Source organism: Capra hircus, unplaced genomic scaffold (assembly GCF_001704415.2).
Source record: "Capra hircus breed San Clemente unplaced genomic scaffold, ASM170441v1, whole genome shotgun sequence".
In the NCBI taxonomy this organism is placed as follows: domain Eukaryota; kingdom Metazoa; phylum Chordata; class Mammalia; order Artiodactyla; family Bovidae; genus Capra; species Capra hircus.
In genome coordinates this window covers 25,950-45,298 of record NW_017189568.1, presented here as the reverse complement: position 1 = coordinate 45,298, position 19,349 = coordinate 25,950, and the positions used below count along the sequence as shown (strand labels likewise).

General features: G+C 59.1%; 1 protein-coding gene across 2 annotated transcripts; it reads right to left on the bottom strand.

Moving 5' to 3' along the window:
- Positions 1–202: 202 nt before the first annotated feature.
- Positions 203–19,106, bottom strand: GAL3ST2 (galactose-3-O-sulfotransferase 2). 2 transcript variants are annotated; one of them, XM_018044476.1, is made up of 4 exons: positions 18,955–19,106; positions 4,325–4,411; positions 2,985–3,249; positions 203–2,279 (listed from the first exon to the last, which is right to left on the bottom strand). In XM_018044476.1, the coding sequence occupies exons 1-4, from the start codon at positions 18,981–18,983 to the stop codon at positions 1,461–1,463; spliced, it is 1,200 nt and encodes a 399-aa protein (XP_017899965.1). In that variant the 5' UTR covers positions 18,984–19,106; the 3' UTR covers positions 203–1,460. The 2 variants fall into 2 exon arrangements, with proteins under 2 accessions (XP_017899965.1, XP_017899966.1); XM_018044477.1 differs by lacking the exons at positions 4,325–4,411; positions 18,955–19,106 and adding an exon at positions 4,214–4,320.
- Positions 19,107–19,349: the final 243 nt, after the last annotated feature.

The window sequence follows — 19,349 nt, the reverse complement described above, 5'->3', positions numbered from 1 at the left end:
ATCCAACCAGTCCATTCTGAAGGAGATCAACCCTGGGATTTCTTTGGAAGGAATGATGCGAAAGCTGAAAGTCCAGTACTTTGGCCACCTCATGCGAAGAGTTGACTCATTGGAGAAGACTCTGATGCTGGGAGGGACTGGGGGCAGGAGGAGAAGGGGACGACCAAGGATGAGATGGCTGGATGGCATCACAGACTCGATGGACGTGAGTCTGAGTGAACTCCGGGAGATGGTGATGGACAGGGAGGCCTGGCGTGCTGCGATTCATGGGGTCGCAAAGAGTCAGACACGACTGAGCTACTGATCTGATCTCTGATCTGATTCTCAAATTTGCTGCAGTATATCCAATATTCTTACTGAAAATTCATTCTTCATAAAGTCCCTCCATTAAATTGTGTCCAAGTGAGCTGCTGCCTGTTCTGAGGGTGAGAGTTCACCTCCTCTTTGAAGTGCTGATTCCTCGGGAAAGTGTGGACATGTCCGGACCCAGGAGCACCTGAGCAGGTGCCGGGGTCCTCCAGGCTGAAAGCCCCACGTGAAAGGAAGGGGACCCCAGAGCCAGACGGACAGGCCAGGCTGAGCGTCTCAGCTGAGTGTGAAAGAGCGACTCTGTTTCTTGGGTGCTCCAGGTAGCCCACTTTTCTCATGGTTCTGGGTGTGTGCACCCCACTAACCACTGGGCCCCCAAACAGCCAGGGATCATGTCCTGCCAGGCAGGCATCCTCACTCCCTCCGCACAAACCACAAGAAGGGGGGCCTGGAAGCCACCCTCCTCTGGGGTTTCATCCAGTGTTGTCTGCACGGCGACCAAGCGTGCAGCAGTCCCCTCCCAGCTCTGCGGCAGGTCTCCTCCGCTCGTCTTTTGGGGGCGGTTTGTCGCAGCTCAGAGCTGCAGTACAGGCCTGCAACCTGTGCTCCGGCTAAACCGTTTGCCTGGGAAGCAGTTGTAACATTTCTCAATCCAAAACCGTTCTTCACTTGGAAATAAGGCTCATACAGCCAAAGATGGGAAACTGAGCATTCCAGACCCTTCCAAACCCAGGTCCCCAAGCCCACCTCCAGAGCGTGGGGCGCTGACAGCGTCTCAGTGACCAGAGCCATGTCCCCACGGCTGGCAAAGCAGGGGAGCTGCTCTGAGCTCCAGACCCCTTTCTTCTGATGAAGATCCCTCACTTTCCCACCTCATTAGAGACTTCTATCGGATGACTCTGATGAGCAGGCTCACATCCTCAGTCCAGGTGAGCGGTGTCCTATATTTCGGGCCCTCAGCAGAGAGGTCACCTCCGAGAGGATGGATCATGGGTGGTCTCTTCACTGGAGTCTTTGCCCTGAGGACTGGTGGTCTGGCAGGGCCTGGGTACCCCAGGTGCCCCCAGAAGACCCCTCGGAGCCTGAGACGGCGCCCAGGCCTTCCAGGGACAACAGGAGACGGCCCAGCCAGAGTCCCCGGTGCCATCCCTCTAGGCCTCCAGGAAGGCGAGGTTCTTGGGGGGTTTGTCGGGGAACTGCAGGGTGTAGAGGTGGGCCATGTACTGGAGCTCAGGCATAACCATCCTCCGACACATCTGCAGCGTCTGGTTGTCCAGGCCCGGCCTGAGGTTGTAGCCCAGGATGTCGGCCCTGCCCGACTGGTAGGGGCGCAGTCGGAGATCGGTGATCTGCGACTGGTTCTTGGGCTCGCTGTCCTGTAGACACAGGACCGCCAGCTCGCGCCGCCGCTCGCGCAGCTGAGCCACCTCGGAGCGCAGACGCCGCGGGCTCAGCTCTGCGCGCAGCCGGGCCCAGAAGGTGCGGTTGAAGTGCTGGTAGAGGTGCCAGTCCAGGGCGCACCAGTGCTTGGCGCGCTCCCGGCCTGCGGGCGACAAGCTGGTGACGCTGCGCTGGCTGCGCGAGTTGAGCCTGAAGGCCACCACGTCGTCCAGCCGCCAGCGCAGCAGGCGCCGGAGCAGCACCATGGACTCGTCGAAATGCTCCGCGATGAGCAGCAGCTGGAAGCGCCGCTCCACGTCGAGCAGGCGCGCGCGCACGTAGCCCTCCTCCGGCGGCGCGTCATTGTCGAAACCCAGGTCGAACCACATGCTGTTCCGGGCGTAGGCGTTCCTCAGGCCCAGGCTCTGGTTGTAGTAGGTCCACGGGGAGGCCAAGAAGGCTTCCAGGCTGGAGACGTTCCTGAAGGCGGGGACGTGGCTCTTGTAGTAGACGAAGGAGGATTCCAGCTGGAAGACGGGGTTTCTGAGGATGGAAAAGTAGAAGGTGTCGTTGGGCATGACTTTCTGCACCTGTTGGGAGACAGACCGGGAAGGGCTGGTGACCCTCTGGGCTCCTTCGGGCGTGGTCCTGGAGCAGGTGGTGCCTCCTCCCTTGCCCCCACCCCGCAGCACACCTGAGCCTGCCCCCGGCCCCCCGCCCCTGAAACCCAGTCTCCTGCATCCAGCGCAGGCCACCCGGCTCCTCTGCCTGCCACCCTGCACCAACCAGTATCCAGAACGACCCGAAAGCCCCTGAGCCTGCCCACGCCCCGGCCCCCATTACCCTTCCCCGTCACCCACGCTAAGCCTTTGGGGAAGAGGTCAGAGAAGCCCCCGGGAGGAGATGCCCTCTAAGCTAAGACCCGAATGACCCAGAGAAGGAGCTGTGAACACGTGAAAAGGGCCTGCGGAGGGACGAGCTGGTGGGTCTTAGACCCAGGAGGAGGCGAAGAAGAGGGAGAGGGCGGCAGACGCAGGGCGCCCGCTGCGGACTAGGAGAGCAACGCCCCCGGAGCCCCGGCCCCGCCCTCCAGGGCCCCGCCCTCCAGGGCCCCGCCCTCCAGGGCCCCGCCCTCCAGGGCCCCGCCCTCCAGGGCCCCGCCCCCCGGGAAGCCCCGCCCCCCGGGAAGCCCCGCCCCCGGGAAGCCCGCCCCGGGAAGCCCAGCCCCCATGGAGCCCAGCCCCGGGAGACCCCCCCCTCCAGGAGCCCGCCCCCGGAAGCCCCGCCCCACACACCTCTGGCGGGTTGAACCTCAGGTGGTTGCACATGATGTTGAAGCGCCTCACGGGCCCGCCCTGCTCTACGCCCTCCACGTAGCGCGCCAAGAAGAGCCAGGGGTAGCCGAGGTGGAAGCGGCCGCCGGCGGGCAGCGCCGCCGACAGGTTGTGCGTCTCGGCGAAGCGGAAGAGGATGTTGAGCACCGTGCTGCTGGCCGTCTTGTGCGTCTTAAGAAACATGACGTTGGTGACGGGAGGCCCATCAGGCTGGTCCCCGAGTTGGCTGGGGGAAGAGCGCAGCGCCGTGGGCCGGGGATCCTCGCGCTTGCCCAGCCGGAGAGATCCCAGCCCCGCTACCCCTGAGCCTGGAGGCCCGAAAAGCCTCTGCCCCGTCCACGCTTCCCCGACCCACACTCCCTGAGCTGGCAACACCCCAGCCCCGCCCCGTCACTGTGCCCCTCACCCGAGACCCCGCCCTGGCTGTGCCCTTCCAGCGGTGGCACCACCTGCCCCCGGCACTGCAGGCTGCTCTCCCAGGCCCTGCACCCCTCTGCTTCCCAACCTCCTGCTTGGCTCTGCCCTGTGACCCAGGCCGTATGGCCAGCGGCGCTTGGCTGGCCCCTCATGCTGAGACGGGCTGACTCTGCCGAGCAAGACTGGACGCTGGTGCTCACTCCTGTGATCTCAGGGTGGCACCCACCCAGTTGTGGACACAAGCCTGGAGCTACAGGTGCCACCCTGCCCCAACACAAGATCCCAAAACAGGGCTGGTGAGAGTGACCCAGGATGGTGGGGACAGGGTCCAGAGGCTAGTGCCAGGCCTGGGGGGTAGGCAAGGATACCCAGGAGCTTTAACACTCCTCCCCTCCTGTGGAGATCAGCCAGGCCCTGGGCTGGAGGGCCCTCCCACCAGCCAGGCTAAACCACTGGGGCTGGGTAGCCATCGGGAGGACCCTGGGCTTCACAGAGGCCATACCACCAACCAGCAAGGGAGCAGGGGTCCTGACCTACAGACCACTAGGAGGTCTAACCACCCCAGCCCTGCCTCCCAGTCACCCTCTGCACACAGCAGCTCTGCCCAGGGCACCCCCAACCTGGCCCAGATTCAACCCTCCCATATCCCTGCCTGGAGTTCTGGGCAGCTTACTGCCCACGGGAAATACTGGGAGGCCCCTGGGTGACCACAGGAAGAGCCCCTCCTCCATTGCAGAGGAGAGGCTGAGGCCTGGAAGGAAAGCGTGGCCTACCACAGTCACAGGCAGGGCTGGGTGCCACCCAGAGTGGAGCACGCTGGAGTCCCAGTACTGCTCGGGGAGAGGGCAGTGCCCAGACCTCAGACCACCCAGTGGAGGACTCACGGCATGAACAGCCCGATGTCCACGTGCATGATGCCGGCCAGCAGGAGCACAGCCAGGGCCAGGAGGAGGAGCACAGCCCAGAAGCACCTGTGGGCGGAGGACCGCTTCAGCACTGAGTCCGGGGCCCGGGAGGAGCCTCTGCTGCTCGCCCCCTTCCCTACCCCCTCTACCTCCCCGGCACCCACATGACAGTTTGTGTCCAGCATCTATTGTGCACCGGCCCATGGGGCCCTGGGGTGGCGGCAGAGCCCAGGATGGGCCTGAGTCATCAGACACCACCCCCGCTTGGCCCCCCTGCACTGTCCACTACTCAGAAGCTGGGAGAAGCCAAGAGGGGGACCCCCTCCTGGGGGGCGGTCAAAGGTGAAAACATGTCTGCGGACCCTCAACCCCGAGCAGGGGCCCCTGGAGACGGGCCTGACTGAGACCTCTGAGTCCCAGCCCAGGGCCCATGAGGGCAGGGGGGCCCGCCTCGGTGCAGGAGCTGAGATGGTGCAGGCAGGGCTTCTGGGCGAGAACACACGAGGGAGGGGCAGCGAGCAGGTCGGGAGAGACAGGCAGGGGCTCGCTGTCCCGCCATCCCTGGACAGAGGCTGCAGCAGCTCAGCCATGAGGGGCTCCCTGCGCTGCTCCGCCTGGAGGGCCACTTTGTACTGAGAAGGGGGAGGAGGCCCAGCCAGTGTCAGCCCTGGTCACCATCTGCAGGCCGCCCCAGACTTACACCCCAGCCTGGGCTAGCCCCGAACCCCCACTGGGGTGTCCACAGGCATCGCAGCCTCCGAGGTCCAGACTGGCTCCAATGCCGCCCTCCAAACCCAGCCCGCCCCCGGGGACACTGGCTTCTTCACCTGCTCTCATCCCGTTTCCCTCCCCACATCTTCTGTCCTGATCCGCGCGGCTCCCGAACCCTGGCGGCCTGGTTACCCCCTCCTGTGTCCCTGCCCCGTAGTTCATTCCACCCCAGCAGCCCAAAAGACCCTGATATTAAAAACCCAATGTGCTCAAAGTCTTTCTTGGTGGCTCAGACGGTAAAGAATCCGCCTGCAATGAAGGTTCGATCCCTGGGTCAGGAAGATCCCCTGGAGGGGGGCGTGGCAGCCCACTCCATTGTTCCCTGGAGAAGCCCGTGGACGGAAGAGCCTGGCAGGCTACAGTCCCTGGGGTCACAAAAAGTTGGACACAACTGGGTGACTAACACTTTCACTTTCTTTCAACAAGCTCAAGTTCAGTTCAGTTCAGTCGCTCAGTTGTGTCCGACGCTTTGCGACCTCATGAATCGCAGCACGCCAGGCCTCCCTGTCCATCACCATCTCCCAGAGTTCACTCAGACTCACGTCCATCGAGTCCATGATGCCATCCAGCCATCTCATCCTCTGTCGTCCCCTTCTCCTCCTGCCCCCAATCCCTCCCAGCATTAGAGTCTTTTCCAATGAGTCAACTCTTCGCATGAGGTGGCCAAAGTACTGGAGTTTCACCTTTAGCATCATTCCTTCCAAAGAACACCCAGGGCTGATCTCCTTCAGAATGGACTGGGTGGATCTCCTTGCAGTCCAGGGGAATCTCAAGAGTCTTCTCCAACACCACAGTTCAAAAGCATCCATTCTTCAGCGCTCAGCCTTCTTCACAGTCCAACTTTCTCATCCATACATGACCACTGGAAAGACCAGAGCCTTGACTAGACGGACCTTGGTCAGCAAAGTAATGTCTCTGCTTTTGAATATTCTATCTAGGTTGGTCATAACTTTTCTTCCAAGGAGTAAGCATCTTTTAATTTCATGGCTGCAGTCACCATCTGTAGTGATTTTGGAGCCCCCAAAAATAAAGTCTGACCCTGTTTCCACTGTTTCCTCATCTATTTCCCATGAAGTGATGGGACTGGATGCCATGATCTTCGTTTTCTGAATGTTGAGCTTTAAGCCAACTTTTTCACTCTCCTCTTTCACTTTCATCAAGAGGCTTTTTAGCTCCTCTTCACTTTCTCCCATAAGTGTGGTGTCATCTGCATATCTGAGGTTATTGATATTTCTCCTGGCAATCTTGATTCCAGCTTGTGCTTCTTCCAGTCCAGCGTTTCTCATGATGTACTCTGCATAAAAGTTAAATAAGCAGGGTGACAATATACAGCCCTGACGTACTCCTTTTCCTATTTGGAACCAGTCTGTTGTTCCATGTCCAGTTCTAACTGTTGCTTCCTGACCTGCATATAGATTTCTCAAGAGGCAGGTCAGGTGGTCTGGTATTCCCATCTCTTTCAGAATTTTCCACAGTTTATTGTGATCCACACAGTCAAAGGCTTTGGCATAGTCAATAAAGCAGAAATAGATGTCTTTCTGGAACTCTCTTGCTTTTTCCATGATCCAGCTGATGTTGGCAATTTGATCTCTGGTTCCTCTGCCTTTCCTAAAACCAGCTTGAACATTGCTGTTGATTAGTCAGTCTAATCAACAAGCTCAAACCCTTGATTAAATCCCATAATTGAAGAGCCTCCTATGCTAAACCCTTCAGGAAAGTGCAAGTCTTCCCAGCCAGTCCCCAGGCCCCCGCTCCACCCCTGCCCTCCAGCCATTCCACTTCCTCCTGTTCCTCAAACACCAGCCCCAGGACCTCTGCGCTGGAGGCTTCAGCCACAGACTGTCTACCCAGTTTCTGCACGAGCTGCCTCCCGCTTCTCCAGGCTGTGGGCAGGGGGTCTCCCAGCCTCCCTGCAGCTCACCCCTGCCCCCGAGGCTGTCCTGATCACGTTGGTCCCTTTGTAGTCTGCACTGCCCAGTGGGCTTCCCTGGTGGCTGGGCCGGTCAAGAATCCTCCTATGTCGCGGGAGACCTGGGTTTGATCCCTGGGTTGGGAAGATCCCCTGGAGGTGACAGTCGCTCCTCTGTCCATGGAATTCTCCAGGCAAGAATACTGGAGTGAGTTGCCATTTCCTCAACCCACTCCAGTATTCTTGCCTGGAGGATACTCGTGGATGGAGGTGCCTGGCGGGCTACAGTCAATGGGGTCTGAGTTGGACTGAGCACACAGCTCTGCCCACCATCGGGTAAGTGCCTCGGGTTCTGGAAAGACAGCTGGCACGCGCACGGTGCTCGGCTCATGTGTGCTGAGTGAGTCAGTGAGGCCAAGCACACATCCCACCTGCCACCGCAGACCCGGTTTGAGTCGGCATGGGGTGCAGAGGGAGGAGAAACCATGGGGTGGGAACAAGACCGGAAGCAAATCTGTTGAATGTGAAACGTCCTGAGACACCAAGAGGAGGTGCCCGGCAGTGGCTGAAGAAGGAGTCCGGAGCTCAAGGAGTTGCCAGGGCCAGGACACGCATCCACACATCAGCATCAAAAGGCCTGGCGTGCTGCAGTCCACGGGGTCACAGAGTCAGACACAACTGGGCAGCTGCACAGCAACACAGTAAAAGCCCACGTCACGTGGAACCTCAGCTGCAGGGGTCAGAAAGCAGCGGCAGACTCCCCTCACCCACCTAGAGGCTTGGGAGGGAAGCCGCTGGCTCTGCAGACTCAGCCCGGCCACACTGAGAAAGCTGACGTCTCTCTCCCCATGCTCGTGGCCTGATAGTCACAATGAGGCTGCCAAGCTCCAGACATCACATAAGCATTTGCATCAGCAAGAAAGTAGAAGGGACAGGACCAGCCATAATAAGGAACCAAAAGCCTTTTAGAAGCCTCTAACACACCTCCTCCTCCATCTTCTTGGCCACAATGGGATCACATGGTCCCCCTGCCCCCAGCTGCAAGGGAGTTCTGGGAAAGCTTCATTTAGTGTTTACAGCCTCTGTCCTGGGGGGGCACAAGGAGAAGGTGGCGGCTGTCAGCCTCATCTGTGTTTGTGTAAATCCATGGAAACAGTGGGCTGCAACCTGGGCCTCGCTAGGTTTGCCCATGGAGGCAGGCACATCTCTGAAATACAAGTGAGCTTCTCGCCTGCGGCCCGGCCGTGGCCCGGAATCCAGGGGGCCCAGCCTGCAGGCCCGTTTCGTCCTGATGCTGCTGCTGCAGGCTCTTCCTGGACATCTGAATGGAATTCGCAGCCAGGCGGCCCTGGCCCTGCCCGCCTCCTGTGGCCTCAGCAGGGTGTTGGCAAAGCCACCGTCTCTGGGGCCCGGGTTGTTTCCAGGTGTTCACGGCAGCCTATGTACAGTGTGGGCACCCGCTTGCATCCAGGTGCTTTGGCCCTGATTTTCCAGCAGGCAGGCCCCTGGGTGCTGCCAGGCAGGGGACCACCGGGACCCCTTACTCAGCTGGAATACCACCCCCTACACGTCGGGGAGGTGGGGCTCTGTGGCCTCTGCTGAGACCCCTGCCCCCAGGACCCAGCACACAGCCCGACCAGCCCAGCACGGGAGAGACGCTGACAGCTCAGCATCCTGACCTCTCGGGGGAGCAAGGCGCCCAGGCAGGCCTGCGTGTGCTCCCCTCGGCCTTGCTCTGAGCTCCCGGGAGGAGCGGCCCAGCCAGACACCTCTCCAGGACAGACCAGCTCCAACCACCTGCCCCCAGGCGCCGGGAGGCTTCACTACTGCCCCTCCCGGGTCAGTTCCGAGGCTCACGGCCCTTCCCCCCGGACACCCTCCTCACCACCCGCCCCCTGCTGGTGTCAGGGCTGGCTCCGAGGCCTCCCCTCAGGTGGATCCGAGGCCGGAGGGTGAGTTCCAGGTGTCCCTGCGTCTGAAGGAGTCAGGTCCCAGGTGAGAGGGGCCGGATGGCGCGCCTGTGCTTGGAGCCTGGCCCAGGGGGCAGAGCCCGGAGGGAGCTTCCTGAACGGCCCTGTGGGGCCTCTCCACAGGGCTCTGCAGGGAAGGGAAGTGTGACAAGCAGGGGGCACGCAGGGGAGGAGCCCGGGAGGAAAGGGCAGAGTACAGCTGCTCCATCAGGGCGGGTGATGCAGGACAGCAGGAAGGCCAGACCCCGGCCTCGCAGGAACCTCTCGACGCCCCCCAGACAGAAACTCAGAAGTGGACTCACACTGGCTGCAGGGCCGCCCCGTGAGACCCCTCCGGCCCCCTGGCCCCAAGCAGGCTGCAGGTCCCCACCCCCCACTCTGCTCTGAGGCAAGGAGATGGCCGGACCCCGCGCCAAAGTCTTGAAGCTTCACATCTTCCCCCAAAGAGAGTTTCTAACTCAGAATTCAGTTCTCAGCTTCCCATGGAAGCACATCATACGGTAATAACAGGACAATTCTAAACGGTGTCAGGGAGCAGGGGCCTGCCGGGTGCTAGGAAAGGAGGGCGCCTGATGCCCTCCTTCGGGGGCAGCGGGCGACCGGCCGCCCATGGACAGGCCGCCACGCGGGACTCCCAGCCGGCTCTGTCCATTGGAGGAAACTGCTCAGAGCGGTGAACACCGGGAGCCCCTCGCAGGGAGGGGCGGGGGGTCCGGGGCTGCTCCGGGAGGGGCGCTGGGTGGATCTGGGCCCAGGGTCTCCTCCGTGGGGCAGTGCGGGGTCCGTGCGCCCAGGGGCTGTTTTCTCTCCAGGCTTTTAATAGTGTTTCATCATTTTCATTACCTCAGTCCTGGGCCCCTTGTGTTTATCTCAATCTCCAGTTTTTATTGCCATTGTAAATGAGTTCACATTTCATTTCTTGGTCCTTATCACTAGAGTAGAAAAAGCCTTGTTAAAAAAAAAATGTGCCTTGTATCCAGCCAGTTCCAGCCACTGTACATGCCTCTTGTAGCCAAACGCTAGCGTTCTGCCATCTGCTGTGATGGGGCACTGCCCGGCTCGCCCTGTACGCCTGCCTGCTGGCCTGTGCCCAGCCTCATCGCCAAGACGCCCCAGGTCTCGTTGGAAAGAAACAGGCTTTTAAAAAAAGAAAAGAAATGGCCTTTAGGGACCACAGCCTGGGGGCTGGGGGTGCTCACTGCTCTGGGAAGCTGTCAGTTGCTGGGTCCTCTCAGTGGACACAGCTGGAAACTCCCCGAGTTCACATCCACGTGGCCAACTCTGGCGCCACACTTAGGGAGTGTTCAGTCGCTCAGTCATACCCAGCTCTGGGAAGAAATGGACCGCAGCACGCCAGGCTTCCCTGTCCTTCACCGTCTCCCGGAGGGTGCGGAAATGCATATCTGTTGAGTTGGTGACTCCATCCAACCATCGCATCCTCTGTCGTCCCCTTCTCCTCCTGCCCTCAATCTTTCCCAGCATCAGGGTCTTTTCTAATCAATAGACTCTTCTCATCAGGTGACCAAAGTATTAGAGCTTCAGCTTCAGCATCAGTCCTTCCAGTGAATATTCAGGACCGATTTCCTTTAGGATGGACTTGTTTTATCTCCTTGCCGTCCAAGGGACTCTCCAGCACCACAATTTGAAAGCGTGAATTCTGTGCTCAGCTTCCTTTATGGTCCAACTTTCACATCCATACACGACTACTGGGAAAACCATAGCTTTGACTATACACACTTTTGTTCGCAAAGTGATGTCTCTGCTTTTTTTATGGTGCCTAGGTTTGTCATAGAGTTTCTTCCAAGGAGCAAGCGTCTTTTAATTTTATGGCACAGCCACTCTCCACAGGATTTTGGAGCCCAAGAAAATAAAGTCAGTCACTGTTTCAATTGTTTTCCCGTCTATTTCCCATGAAGTGATGGGACCAGATGCCATGGTCTTAGTTTTTCTAATACGAGTTTTAAGCCAGCTTTTTCACTCTCCTCTTTCACCTTCATCAAGAGGCTCTTTACTTCCTCTTCACTTTCGGCCATTAGAATGGTATCATCTGCATATCTGAGGTTATTGATATTTCTCCTAACAATCTTGATTCCAGCTTGTGCTTCATCCAGTTCAGCATTTTGCATGATGTACCCTACATATAAATTAAATAAACATGGTGACAATATACAGCCTTGACGCACTTCTTTCCCAATTTTGAACAGGTTTCTCTGGAGGCGGGTAAGGTGGTCTGGTATTCTCATCTCTTGAAGAATTTTCCACAGTTTGTTGTGATCCACATAGTCAAAGGCTTTGACATAGTCAATAAAGCAGAAGTGGATGTTTTTCTGGAATTCTCTTGCTTTTTCTATTGTCCAGTGGTTGTTGGCAATTTGATCTCTGGTGCCTCTGCCTTTTCCAAATACAGTTGAACATCTGGAAGTTCACGGGTCACATATGGTTGAAGCCTGGCTTGAGAGAATTTTGAGCATTAGTTGCTAGCGTGTGAGATGAGTGCAATTGTGTGGTAGTTTGAGCATTCTTTGGTATTGCCCTTCTTTGGGATTGGAATGAAAACTGACCTTTTTCCAGTCCTGTGGCCACTGCCGAGTTGTCCAAATTTGCTGGCATATTGAGTGCAGCACTTTGACAGCATCGTCTCTTAGGATGTGAAACAGCCCAGCTGGAATTCCGTCACCTCCACTAGCTTTGATTGTAGTGATCCTTCCTAAGGCCCGCTTGACTTTGCATTCCAGGACGTCTGGCTCTAGGTGAGTGATCACAGCTTCTCAATGACCCTCTTCCTACTGCTTCCTATCTCCTCTCTTGCACCAGAGCCTAGTCTCAGACACAAGCTGGGAGAACTTGAGCCCCTGCCATCACTTTCTGCTCTCCACGCACACCCCGTTAAGGTCAAGCCATTGTGGCACGTGCTTTGCCCTCCCTCCACGTCTTTTCATATTTACCTACTTGGCCTCATCAGGTCTTAGTTGCGGACGTGGGGTCTCATGTTACAGAGCACGGCTCAGCAGCTGTGTCACGCAAGACCTTCAGTCGCGGTATATGGGGTTCTTGGTTCCCCATCCAGGGATCAAACCCGAGTCCCCCTGCTTTGGAAGGTGGATTCTTCACCACTGGACCGTCAGGGGAGCCCCCTGCTCCCCATTTGTATCTGCTGCCATACCTGGGTTTTAAACATGATGTGAGCTTCTCCAACCCCCAGCTGCCTAACGCTCCCTCAAGTCCTCCTGACGAAGGACTTGAGATCCGCCTGAGAGAGACTCCCGGGAACCAGCAGGTGGACAGGCTGAGTCTCCGTAAGCTCAGGACTATGGTGGACCAAGGGTAGAATGCTCACACACAGGGCAGGGCTGCTGGGAGAGGATGCCCATGTCAGCCTGCAGTCTCGGCCTGTGGGCCCCAGGAGGGCGGCCACAGAGGCAGCGGGAGACGGTGCGGCAGCCCAGGGGCCGGGCCCTGGGGTCTGCTCACTGCACACCTTCCCCAAGCCCCAAAGGGGTGCACTTCTGGAAGGCCACGCTGCAGTCACGGGGTTCCCACACCGCCGTGGAGTCACATGTGCAGAGCTCACGAGACCCTCCAGGGAAGGCAGCTTGTCACTGGGGCCTGAGCGGTGGGTTCCTTTTTCTTAATTGGAGGATAATTGCTTTACAGTGTTGGTTTTGCCACACAGCAACATGAATCAGCCACAGGGGTACGCACGTCCCCTCCCTCGTGAACCTCCCTGCTGCCCGCTTCCCCATCCCGCCCCTCCGGGTCACCAGGGAGCGCTGGCTTTAGGCTCCCGGAGTCACACGCAAGTTCCCACTGGCTGTTTACTTTACACAGGGTTTTATCATCCCATATAGTTAGAGTTTAACCCCTGCTGGATGAGGCCCTCCTGGGACGTTAACGGCCCGGCTTTCCCCCTCAGTCTGCCCCCGGCCTGACTTTGTTCTGACACATAAAGCTCCCTTCAGCAAACACTGGGTGTTTGCTGCCCCTTCAGAGGAGCCGTACTGAGGACTTCTTGGAAATTTCTGCTACACATTTACAATAGCCCCTTTGGCCTTAAGGGAACAAGTTCTCCACAGAATTGCAGCGAAAAGGAGGAAAGAGGAATGAGGTTTTCTTTCCTCCCCTGAGAACAAAGATGCAGAGAGCAGAGAGCAGAGAGCAGGGCTGATCACTCCTAGTTCTCAGTTTGTCCCTGATCTGCAGTCACCATTCAAAAACCTAAGATCTTGGCATCTGGTCCCATCACTTCATGGCAAACAGATGGGGAAACAATGGAAACAGGGAGAGACTATATTTTCTTAGGCTCCAAAATCACTGTGGATGGTGATGAAATTAAAAGATTTTTGTTCCTTGGAAGAAAAGCTATAACAAACCTAGACAGTATGTTAAAAAGCAGAGTCATTACTTTGCCCACAAAGGTCCTTATAGTCAAACCTATGGTTTTTCCATTAGTCGGGTATGAATGTGAGAGTTAGACCATAAAGAAGGCTGAGCGTCAAAGAATTGATGCTTTTGAACTGTTGTGTTGGAGAAGACTCTTGAGAGTCCTTTGGACCACAAGGAGATCCAACCAGTCAATCCTAAAGGAAATCAGTCCTGAATATTCACTGGAAGGACTAATGCTGAAGCTGAAGCTCCAATACTCTGGCCACCTTGTGCGAAGAGCTAACTCACTGGAAAAGACCCTGATCCTGGGAAAAATTGAAGGCGGGAGAAGGGGACGACAGAGGATCAGATGGTTGGATGGCATCACCGACTCAATGGACATGAGTTTGAGTAAACTCTGGGAGTTGGTGAAGGACAAGGAGGCCTGGTGTGCTGCGGTTCACGGGGTGGCAGAGAGTTGGACACGCCTGAGCCACTGAGCTGCAACAACCTGTATCTGTAACTAAGGTTGCTTTTCACCCTCTGACTCTGCATGAGCTATTTCTGTACCTATCATGTTCTAACTCTTTGGAACACTTCCTATCTCTGGTGCTCACCGTTATTGCACTCTCTCTCTCTGCCGACCACCCCTTGCAGATTTTTCTCCTCTTTTGCATTCAGAAAGAAGGCCGTGGTACAGTACACAAAAGGCCATGGACCCAACAACCCGACGCCAGCCTACGACTGCCTCCGAAACAAGGCGGGAGGAAGACGGATACAAGAGCCTGACGTCCTCGTCCCATCGGCACTCCAGCTTCGAGCCCTCACCTAGAGGGGCCCCCGACTCCTCGCAGAGGAGGGCACGCGCCTCAAGGCACTAGCCTGTTCTGTTCTGTCTGCCCTCGCCGGTTGAGGATTAAAGCCACCTTTCTGTTTCCTCCAAACTCTGTCTCTGTAATTTTTATTTGGCTTCGGTGGGCAGAGAATCCAAGGTTTTTGGTGGCAACAACAGCTGCCCAAGAAAAATAATGTCTTCAGAGAAATGCCTCCTTTCTAAGGAGAGGCTCTTGCTTTGCAGAACACCCTCTGGTCCCATCACCCCCGGGTCCGCAGGGTGTGGGTGTGGGATGGGCCGGGCGGCGCCAGCGGGACCTGGCCACTCCTGGGGCTGTCAACAGGAGGGCTGTTCTGCCTGGCAGGGAGACAGGGTCCCAGGCATTTGCCATCTGCCTTCGGGAATGGAATCCTGTATGGCTGCAGCTGTTGACTTTGACACTCCCTGAAATAGAACACTCTGTGCTCCAGTAAACTGGTGGAATAGGTCTCTGCATAGATAGTTTCAGAGCCCGGCTCTATGAACCCAAGCCTCGCATCCCCTCATCTTGAGAAGCACTGAATTCCTTCATGGTGACATCAGCTCCTCATGACTGGCAGAGAACCTTGTGTGAGATAAGCGCTCATCTCCCCTGGCTGATCCCAGGGCCCAATCCAGGGCTGCTGTGCAGGACCCAAAGCGGCCGGTAAATACACCCACAGTGGCCGCCACTGGCCTGTCCATCCGTCATTCCTTCAACTGGCCCTTGGTTAGCCCCAAATGCCCTACTGGGTGTGGGGCCAAGCCAAGGGGGTGGGTACAGTGGCAGCATTTAATAGCAGCAGCCAAGGACAAGACTGAACAGTTACTCAGGGCTCCCTCCTCACAGATAAGCCCTTGGCCGGGAAGGCTGCCTCCTCAGGAAACCAGGCCCTGCCCCCCTGCCCTGGCTCAGCTGCTTGAGAAGAACAAGGAGGTGCTGGCCCCGGTCCCCACCCCCCACCCCCACATGCACCAGCAGCAGGCCTGGCATAGGGCTGCTGGAGGTCTCCTTGGGACTGGGGACCCTGTGATCAGCATGGGTGAGGCCGTCGCCCAGTGAGCCCAGGGCACACCGCCATCCGTACAAAGATCGAACCAAAAAGAAGCAGGGACGGGGCCCAGATGCCCAAACTCAACATCCCCCAAATAGAGGGAAAGAGTGGGGGCACCCCCCACCCAGGGGATCCTGCTAAAACAGAAAGGAACGTCACTCTGTCGCTCCCTGCAGGCGCAAGAGAAGAAACGTGCCCAAGACGCCTGCCCACCACCCGGTCCCCACCTGTCACCGCCCACCGAATCGGGTGTGGCGGGGCCTTGCTTTGGCTGGAATCTGAGGCTGGCTGGAAGAACCTCCCAACTTCCGCTTCTACTCCCTCAACACTGTCCTGAGACGGCACCGCCCAGGAAGCTGCTGTGCCACTTTCCAGGAGGGGAACCGAGATGCCGCCGCCGAGACCCGGGAGCAAGAGGCGGCCAGGGCCTTCCAGCCCCACAGCTGTCCAGCTGGGCGCAGCCCCTGGTGGGGCGGGGCGTCACCAGGTGGGACACTGAGCCCGAGAACAGGTCAGCATGGCCTGGTGCAGCCAGGTCTCTGGGGGCTGCTTACAAGATTGCTGATATGAGGAGAGCCCAGGGTGGCCCACGTCCCCACCCAACCCCAACAGGGCCCTCTGAGTCCTTCCCCCAGAGGGGACTGCTTCGTGCTCTACAACCTGGGGGTGTTTCCTCCCCTCCGGGTGGCACCACATTTGCCTTGAAGTCAGTTCAGCGGGTCACACTATGAGGGCTGGAGGTTGCAGCCAGCACTCTTAGAGAACAGTGTGAAACAGAATCAAGTGGAACAGAGAGGAAAGCGTAGGCATAGAATAGAATAGAGTAGATACAGAGTCAATAAGCTTAGACCTGTTTAGCCGCTAAGTCGTGTCTGACTCTTTGTGACCCCGTAGACTGTCGCCCACCAGGCTCCTCTGTCAGTGGGATTTCCCAGGCAAGAACACTGGAGTGGGTTGCCATTTCCTCCTCCAGGGGATCTTCTCGACCCAGGGATTGAACCCGGGTTTCTGGACCCCCCTGCACTGGAGGTGGATTCTTTACCACTGCGCCACCGGATACAGACTGGCCAAGAATAAACACAGACTAGAGCAGACGAGACAGCATCTGAGCGTGCGGGAGGCAGTATGGCTGCGGGGAGATGTTTCAGACAGACACAGCACGCGGAGACCCCAGTGCGTCCCAGACAGCAACGCTGCGTGCTGTCTTCCCCCGGGTCACCATGGAAACAGGTCCACTCTTCTGCCCGGTCACCATGGAAACAGGTCCACTCTTCGTCATCATTCAGTTGCCATCCTGCCTCCGTCACCTCATGCTCAGGCCAAAGCGTCCCCTTGTCCACTGAAAAGCACGCTGCAGGCGTCCTGGCTGGCCCCCTCTGGACTCTTTCTGGCCCCCAACCAGCCTGCACGTGGCCACCGCAGCTGTGCGCCAGCAGAGCGCTGCCAGACGCCCTGCCCCGTCCCCTGCCAGCCTGCACTCCCACGTGTGCTCTGTAGCCACCCTAAGAGCGGGCCTGAGGCCAGGAGAGTCACACAGCCCCCCACAGATCACATAGTCCCCACGTGGTCACACAGCCCCTGTGGGGTCACACTGCCCCAAGGGGTCACACAGCCCCCACGGGGTCACACTGCCCCCAAGGGGTCACACAGCCCCCACGGGGTCACACTGTCCCCATATGGGGTCACACTGTCCCCACGGGGTCACACAGCCCCCACGGGGTCACACAGCCCCCACAGGGGGTCACACTGTCCCCACGTGGTCACACAGCCCCTATGGGATCACACAGCCCCCATGGGGTCACACAGTCCCCCACAGATCACACAGCCCCCCACAGATCACATAGTCCCCACGGGGTCACACAGCCTCCCACGGGGTCACACAGCCCCCACAGGGGGTCACACTGTCCCCACATGGGGTCACACAGCCCCCACAAGGTCACACAGCCCCCACAGGGGGTCACACTGTCCCCACGGGGTCACACTGTCCCCATGGAGTCACACAGCCTCCCACGGGGTCACACAGCCCCCACAAGGTCACACTGCTCCCATAGGGTCACACAGCCCCCACAGGGTCACACAGCCCCCATGGGGCACACAGCCCCTCAAGGGTCCACACAGTCCCCCACAGATCACACAGCTGCACGGGGTCACACAGCCCCCACGGGGTCACACAGTCCCCACGGGCTCACCCAGCCCCCACGGGGTTACACAGTCCCCACGAGGTCACCCAGCCCCCACAGGGTCACACAGCCCCCAAGGGACCACAGCCTTCTATGGGTCACACAGCCCCCACAGGGTCACAGCCTTCTCTGGGTCACACAGCCCCTGGGATCACATGGCTCCCCACAGCCACTCCCTGGTCCCAGCCCCCCAGGAGATTTTTGTCCTGAGAAGCTGACCTCAGACAACCAGAAACACAAGTTTCCAAAGACCTGAAGCCAAGGTGTGGAGTTGAGGGACCATACAATAGCTCCCATACAGTCAGGGAGATTGATGCCCCAGCATCTCAGGCCAGGAGCCTCACCCAGACCCCTCACCCTGCCTAGTGGAAGAGGTCTGGTCTCTGCTCCAGGCGGCCCGTCTAGCCAAACAAGCCACTGGGCTCCCCCGGCCCACGCCCGTCCCCTCTCGTCCCCATGGACCCCTGGGCTTCCCGGCCCACGCTCATCCCCTCTGTCCCCGTGGACTCCTGAGCTCCCCGGCCCATGCCAGGGAGCCTTCCTCCTTGTGGACCCCTGGATGCCCCCGGCCCACGCCCGTCCCCTCAGTTCCCATGGTGCCCAGACGTGCTGCAAGGCCGAGCCAGCAGGTGCCCTGTCCTGGGCGGCAGCCAGCCTGTCTGCCCACAGGCCCAGGGCGCTGACCTAGCAACATGGGCCCCAGGTGTTCCCACAACTCACAGAAAACCGACCCAAGGTTCTGGGCCTTCAGGGCCGCCGAGTATGAGCCTGAACACTGCCCTCCTCCCTGAGATCTGCGCTGCACCCGCAAGTCTGGGACAAGCACAGCGGCGGGCCGGGCCGTGTGTCCCAGCAGCCCCCACGGGACCCACCCTTCCATCAGGGCTGGCACAGCCCGCAGGACCCGGGCTGGACCCCAGATAGCGGAGCAACACCCCCCAGCTGGCCCTCCAGGGAGGCCCCGGGAAGAGGCTGGTCATGTCCCCCCGCCCTCAAGGAGCGGTGGTGGAGGCACAGCACCCCCCGTGGGCCAGGACAGGACGGGGGGCACTTGCAGACGCCACGCCCCTCCCCTCCTGACCTCCGCAGCATGGGTGGGCTCTAGGGCTCAGGGCCCGGCCAGCATCCTAAACTGCACAGACGGGTGATTGGGCTGAAGTGCAGGAGCTGGGCGGGGGACACGGCCAGCCTCCCAGAAGGTGACCACAGGACTGAAGCCAGCAGAGCCCAACCCCCAGCAGCCGCCCACCCAGGCCTCCAGCCCAGACACCAGATGCCCGTCTCCTCTGCCCACATTCCTCTTACCCGAACCACCCAGCAGGCCCAGGACAAGGCCGGCCGGGCAGGAGAGGGGGGCTCCCCACTGCCTGAAATGAAGCCCACGAGGGTGAACTCAGAGCAAATGCCCGGTCCAGGGCGATGCCCCAGGAGGACTTGTTCCATCAGGCGCTCAGGCCCCCAGGACTGAAGAAGGAATTTGGCCCCTGTGATGGCACAGCCCCCACTTACCTCTGCAAGCCCCCCAGAGAGGACGGCATGCTGGCGGGTGGCGATCCGGCCTGGCCCCTTGGCCCACTTGGGTGGGCGGCTGCAGGACAGGCACCGGCGGGGTGCGACACTGGGCAGGGTAGGAACTCAAGGCGCGCACCTGCCAGCCTGGGGTGGGGCCGCACCCTTCACCCACACTCTGCACCCGCACCCGAGTCAAGGCCTTCCCGGAAGAGGCCGGCGCCTGGCACATGCCCACGAGCCTGCGCCTGCTCACCCTGCCCCGGTGCGGGGTAGGTCAGCCCAGGGGGCCTGCAGGGAGCTGTGGGCGGCGACAAGGCCTCTGGGTCCAGAACTCAGGGCAAGATGCGGATCTTGCTGAGGGTCGGTGGGCAGCTCTGAGGACAAGGAAGAAA

Excerpts from the sequence above, each read along its gene's own strand:
- GAL3ST2 (XM_018044476.1), bottom strand. The coding sequence starts at position 18,983 with ATGCCGTCCTCTCTGGGGGGCTTGCAGAG. Across the intron at positions 4,412-18,954 it reads TCTCTGGGGGGCTTGCAGAG|GTGCTTCTGGGCTGTGCTCC; the intron begins GTAAGTGGGGGC and ends CTCCGCCCACAG. Across the intron at positions 2,280-2,984 it reads TGAGGTTCAACCCGCCAGAG|GTGCAGAAAGTCATGCCCAA; the intron begins GTGTGTGGGGCG and ends GTCTCCCAACAG.